The sequence below is a fragment of the Salmo trutta genome, chromosome 20, assembly GCF_901001165.1.
Source record: "Salmo trutta chromosome 20, fSalTru1.1, whole genome shotgun sequence".
In the NCBI taxonomy this organism is placed as follows: Eukaryota; Metazoa; Chordata; class Actinopteri; order Salmoniformes; family Salmonidae; genus Salmo; species Salmo trutta.
The window spans coordinates 26,851,721-26,857,901 of record NC_042976.1 but is presented as its reverse complement, the minus strand read 5'-3'; the positions used below and the strand labels follow the sequence as shown (position 1 = coordinate 26,857,901).

The 6,181-nt window shown below is 41.7% G+C and overlaps 1 protein-coding gene across 1 annotated transcript; it reads right to left on the bottom strand.

The window, feature by feature from the left end:
- Positions 1 to 4,010: 4,010 nt before the first annotated feature.
- On the bottom strand, positions 4,011 to 5,886 carry LOC115156351 (helix-loop-helix protein 2-like). Its single transcript, XM_029703831.1, has 2 exons — positions 5,384 to 5,886; positions 4,011 to 4,434 (listed from the first exon to the last, which is right to left on the bottom strand). Exon 2 carries the CDS (start codon positions 4,383 to 4,385, stop codon positions 4,011 to 4,013), a length of 375 nt encoding a protein of 124 aa, XP_029559691.1. The 5' UTR covers positions 4,386 to 4,434; positions 5,384 to 5,886.
- Between the last annotated feature and the right edge of the window lie 295 nt (positions 5,887 to 6,181).

The window sequence follows — 6,181 nt, the reverse complement described above, 5'->3', positions numbered from 1 at the left end:
AATATAATAAGTTGCATGGACTCTGTGTGCGATAATAGTGTTAAACATTATTTTTGAATGACTACCTAATTTCTGTACCTCACACATACAATTATCTGTAAGGTCCCTCAGTCGAGCAGGGAACTTCAAATACAGATTCAACCACAAAGATCAGGAAGGTTTTCCAATGCCTCGCAAAGTAGGGCAGCTGTTGGTCGATGGGTAAAAATAAAAAAGCAGACATTGAATATCCATTTGAGCATGGTGAAGTTATTAATTGCACTTTGGATGGTATATCAATACACCCAGTAACTACAGAGATACAGGCGTCCTTCCTAACTCAGTTGACGGAGAGGAAGGAAATCGGTCAGGGATTTCACCATGAGGCCAACGGTGACTTTAAAACAGTTACAGAGGTTAATGGCTGTGATAGGAGAAAACTGAAGAAGGATAACAACATTGTAGTTACACCACAATACTAACCTAATTGACAGAGTGAAAAGCAGGAAGCATGTACAGAGTAAAAATATTCCAAAACATGTATCCTGTTTGGAACAAGTCACTAAAGTAATTCTGCAAACTATTTGGCAAATCAATTCACTTTTTTTCCTGAATACCAAGTGTTATGTTTGGGCAATTGTAATGAAATACATTACTGAGTATAACTCTCCATATTACCAAGAATGGTGGTGGCTGCATCATGTTATGGGTATGCTTGTAGTCATTAAGGACTGGGGAGTTTTTCAGGATAAAAAAGAAATGGAAGGGAGATAAGCACAGGCAAAATTCAAAAAGAAAACCTGGTTCAGTCTGCTTTCCACTAGACACTGGGAGATTAATTTGCCTTTCAGCAGAACAATAACCTAGAATACAAGGCCAAATCTTCACTGGAGTTTCTTACCAAGAAGGCAGTAAATGTTCCTGAGTGGCTGAGTTATATGTATATAACCTGAAAATGGTTGTCTAGCAATGATCAACAACTAATTTGACAAAGCATGAAGACTTTTGAAAAGAATAATGGACGAATATTGAACAATCCAGGTGTGCAAAACTCTTAGACTTACACAGAAAGACTCACAGCTGTAATATCTGCCAAAGGTGATTCTAACATGTATTGACTCAGTGGTGTGAATACTTATGTAAATTTGCAAAAATGTATAAAAACATGTTTTCCCTTGATCATTATAGGGTATTGTGTGTAGATGGATGAGAAATAAATATGTTTAAACCATTTTGAATTCAGGCTGTAGCACAACAAAATGTTGGGATATGGGGTATGAATACTTTCTGAAGGCACTGTAAATATATTTCAGGATGTTGTATCCCTGGAAATATTCAGAATTAATGTAAACATAACAGTTTGAAAACATAGCTTATGCAAAAGAAAGTGGTCTCTTGGCACAACTTACAGGGTAAGCATGTAGGGACACATTTCTAACACGTTGGGAAGAAAACATTTCAATTGTGGCCTTGAGGGAGGCAAATCCAACTGAGGAAGGCATTTTTATTTTTTGTACCCCTTTTTCTCCCCAATTTCCATCTTGTCTCATTGCTGCAACTCCCCAACGGGCTCGGGAGGTGAAGGTCGAGTCATGCATCCTCCAAAACATGACCTGCCAAACCGTGCTTCTTAACACCCACCGGCTTAACCCGAAAGCCAGCCGCACCAATGTGTCGGAGGAAACACTGTTCAACTGCATGCGCCCGTCCCGCCACAAGGAGTCGCTAGATTGCGATGACCCAAGTAAAGCCCCCCAACCAAACCCTCCCCTAACCCGGACAACGCTGGACGAATTGTGTGCCGCCCTATGGGACTCCAGATCACGGTTGGTTGGATTACAGCCCGGGGTCGAACCTGGGTCTGTAGTGAGGCATCTAGCACTGTGGAGTGCCTTAGACCGCTGTGCCACTCGGGAGACCCAGGGAGGCATTTGTCATCATTTGAACTTGACTAAGCACACAAATGTGAGGTGTCTTCAAAGTACTGTGCATAAAACGGACAAAGTGTCATCATTATGGGGCATATTGATTAACCATTTCCTCAACTTACACCTGGCCAAATGGCACAATTTACACCAAAGCCACCATTTTCACTATATTAGCCCACACAGCTACAAGGCTGCACTTTCGTGCTGGTTTTAGGACCTCATATTGTAGCTTATAGATACTCCAACTGATGAATAGCCTTTGTAACGGCTCAACTAACCCTTTGGCACGACTTACCCCACTTTCCCCTATGTGACGTTTCCTTCATTTTCTCCTTATAATTTCGCTTTGTGGCTTTAGTTGATGCAAGCTTTTTAGCTACCCGAATTTACTTGAGGTATATTTTTTATAGATTATTTCATTGTAAATAATTACCTTGAACAAAGTATTAGCCTAGTTTGTTTCAATAGGTTTTGTTTTGTTATACTAATTAGACCCACAACATGCTTCTTCTGTATTCACAAAACTGACATGAATTTCCATGTAGAAAATCTTGTTTGTTTATAAATATTTAATGTTTTTCATGTAGCATTTGCTGTGCTGCTTTATGTTGCATTATTTATCAATGGGCTATCCAAATAATATTAAGCCTACAGCCTACAATTATTGTCCTTATTATTTATCCATCGAAAAAGCTCTCTTTGTCCAGCCAATATGATGCTTTTTTTGTTTGTCCATGATTCCCATGTCATCTCTCCCTAAATGTGTGTGTGTGTGTGTGTGCCCGCGCCCGTCCCGGGGGATTTGGCAGACGGATGGGCTGTAATGCGGTTGTCTCTGCTCGTCTGCAGGAACACCTGCCCCTTCCGTGGGGAGAGCGTCTGTCCTTCCGCTGCAGAGCGAATCCCCAGCTCAGACACTGGCACAGACCTCGCCTCTCCAATCTGGGGAAATTATGAAATAGCTTGGCGTCACAGATATCTTTAGTTTAGAAATGTTTTAGTCGAATTTCCACCTGAATGTCTGCCAGAATGTCCATACAACAACAAACATTTAAGATAAAAAAAATGTATTAACAATTTATTAATTTATTAACAAAAGCTGTTTAGGTGTGTTATATATATGGCCTACTACAAAAGGACACCCTGAAATGTTAAGCAATCTTTGGAAAGCAGGTATTGGCTAAAGTAAACTATGGAGTTTGTCACAGAAAAAATGTTATTGTCCTTAAAAGCTGAACATGAAACCAACAAACTTCTGGACAATCGAAAAATCTAATAATGAAATTGTAGGCCTAAAGCTGAAACTGTGTCTCACCCTACCAAACAAAACACTGCAATCTCACTTGAAACCTCTGGATTTAACAGGGATTTAAAAAAACATTTAGGGACATTTTTAATAGATAAAATCCGATAAAAAGTGCAGTAAAGAGCAACAGTATTCATTCTGTTGTCAGAGTATAAATAACTGTTATATATATTACAAATAAATATGCATGTGCAAACACCAGACATAAGAAATGACAATGTAAACATGAATTGATAAATACATAATTTACTAAACCTAATCCAAAAACAAATAACGAATATAATATACAACATATCATATCTGTAAATAAGTGGCACTTATATTCTACTTTGATCTTCATCACTGATTTCAGCGAATCTCTACAGCTATAGGTCCTTTAAATCAGCCCTGTCAGGAGAGAAGTTACGCCATGGCAAATATTGGCTAACAGGACAGCTTTTCAATACTAGGCTACTAACCCTATAAGAAGTAAGATCACCCGACATTATTGCGTTTTCTGACACTGCAAATTTGGATTCGATTGGGTAAGTCTGTGGGTAAGTCCAGTGGGGCAGCAGTTTCTCTCCGTCACAACACTGAGAAAGAGAAAGACATTCGGTCCTGTTTTACTGTGTGACTCTGGCCTAGAGCGGCAGCACACAGGGCACCTGGACACACACTACAGGCACAGCAGTGCTCCCAGGCCAGATATGTGCCAACAATGTCTATCAAGCATTCGTATGCAGTCCACCCTACCCAGTCTCCATCTTCAGTCTTCTTCTCTCCTTCACTGACGGTGTCCATCCTTGACTGATGACCTACGCATCCAGCACATGGTTGAGGTAGGTGATGTAGCAGATTGCGAGCCGGAGGATCTCAATCTTGGACAGCTTCTTGTCTGGCGGAAGTGTCGGGAGAAGCTTCCTCAGCTCGGCGAACCCAACGTTGAAAGCCTCGACGCGGATGCGCTCTCTTGTTGCGTGCGCGGACCGGTACTTAGCTGTAGCGCGCCTCCGCCTCCTCTTCTCCTCCCTGCTGAGGGAAGGAATGGACAGAGAGCGCGCCTTGCCTTCGCCCTCTGCGGGCTCCGCGGGCTGGGGGGCGCACTCCATCTTGATGCTGTTCAGCAGGGTCTCTGTGTCGGGCTGCCCCCAGGGCAGGTCAACGTCTGGCTGGTCAGGACTCAACATCATTTTCAGGCCGTCTGTTTTGTGGTCTGTTTTCAGATCAAAGGTTCAACCCCTGTGGGAAAAATAGGGTTTAGTCTTATAACAAAGTATATGTGAGAGAATACGTTAAGTTTCTATGGACAATTCGATTTTCGATTTTTAAAAAAGGAGAGAATATTTTTGCAAGACGCGCATGTTCGCAAACCTGTTGTGCGCTGTCCTTGGTGCTGATTCTAACAAATCACTTTCGTCTAGGCTTATTATCATCTGATTTAGGTGCTTATTTCCCTGTTGATACAATGTGGAGTATCTGGATTATTAAAAAGCCCTATCGAAAATAGCTTGTTACTATTCATAAAGTTTTGCAATTCTGTCTAGGCTTGACCCTTTTAAAACTGTCTCATCTGCCCATTTTATCGAATCAAATTTCCACAGGCTGCATTTCATTAAATCCTATAGCTGCGAACAGAGACCACCTAACACAGCAGACATTAAATCATCATCTGACTTAATTTAAATTCATTATTGGGAGAGCTCTCGATTCACGTGAGCAGCTGGCCATCTGTCTTGCAGAAGGTTCACCCGCTGTATGGTTGAATGACGCGCGTTTGAAATATGCAGAGACACAAACGGGATATCCTTTATATGTTGGGTCATATAAGGAACCATGATTCATTAAAAACAGTGTTTTACCTTTATTTAACAAGGCAAGTCTTATGTACAATGACGGCCTACCGGGGAACTGCCTGGTTCAGAACGACAGATTTTTGTTTTAAAATATCAGTTCGGGGATTCGACCCAGCAACCTTTCGTGCAGTGGCTCAACGCTCTAACCACGAGGCTACCTGCCGCCTCATCATTTAACGTTTAGAGTTTAGAGGGGATAACGTAAATGATCATACACCACTGTAACTATTTCTATAATAAAAGAAAGGCCAATTATAAAAAGGAAAAAGATATGCTTTAAAACCAGCCAGCATAAAGCTGTTATTAGTTTCAATTTGAGAAATGTTACAACTTACCAATTTAAATTTGCTCAACTTTATCCAAGAAGGGTGCACCCCTGAGGAGTTATTTCCACTGTAAAAACTCTCGTCGGTGTCACTCACGGTCACACAACTCCAACCCTTCTCATCAACATTTCAGTTTCGAGCAACATTTATTTTATTATAGGTGATGCCAACTTGAAATGAGATGTTAGTCTATTCAAAACTATTTTACGTGTCCATTAACTATAAGCGGACGACAGGTGTTTCTGTTGTCGTTCTTTCGTTCTTTTCATTTGAGCATCACTTGATTGTTTCAGGACAGATTTTCTTAAGTGTTGTCTCTTGACCTCCGTTGTAGAAAACACATGAGGTTGTTGTGAGGAGAGGGTGCGCTCGTGGAGACAGTGACTCCTGTAGTCCGCCTTGTTTTCCCGTGATATTATGATGCGCTTTAGTAAACTGCATGCCAGGGACCATTCTTCTGTGAGGGGACCGATTACAGGGAATCCTTCCGCCTGCTCGTGTCTCACCTTCGCGCGTGCTGACTCTCTTGTGCGTGCCAGATTGTGTGAGAGATAAGACGAGCCGAGCCACTAATAAAGCCTCGCGGGGAGTGACTGCAGCATGAGGAATACACGAGGAATGGTATTGTCTGCCTCGTTCTTCTTTCACCCCCCCTCCTCCTCCTCTCCCCTGCGATAGTATCTAGACACCAATGGTGACATATCGTATTGGGTAAAGGTGCTAGTGAGAAGATCACGGTGTTCATCAGTGACACCACATAACGTATATCTTTATCAACTGTCTGATGTAATGATTGCCAATTGATCC

Coding starts and splice junctions, on each gene's coding strand:
- LOC115156351 (XM_029703831.1), bottom strand. CDS start 4,385: ATGATGTTGAGTCCTGACCAGCCAGACGTTGACCTGCCCTGGGGGCAG.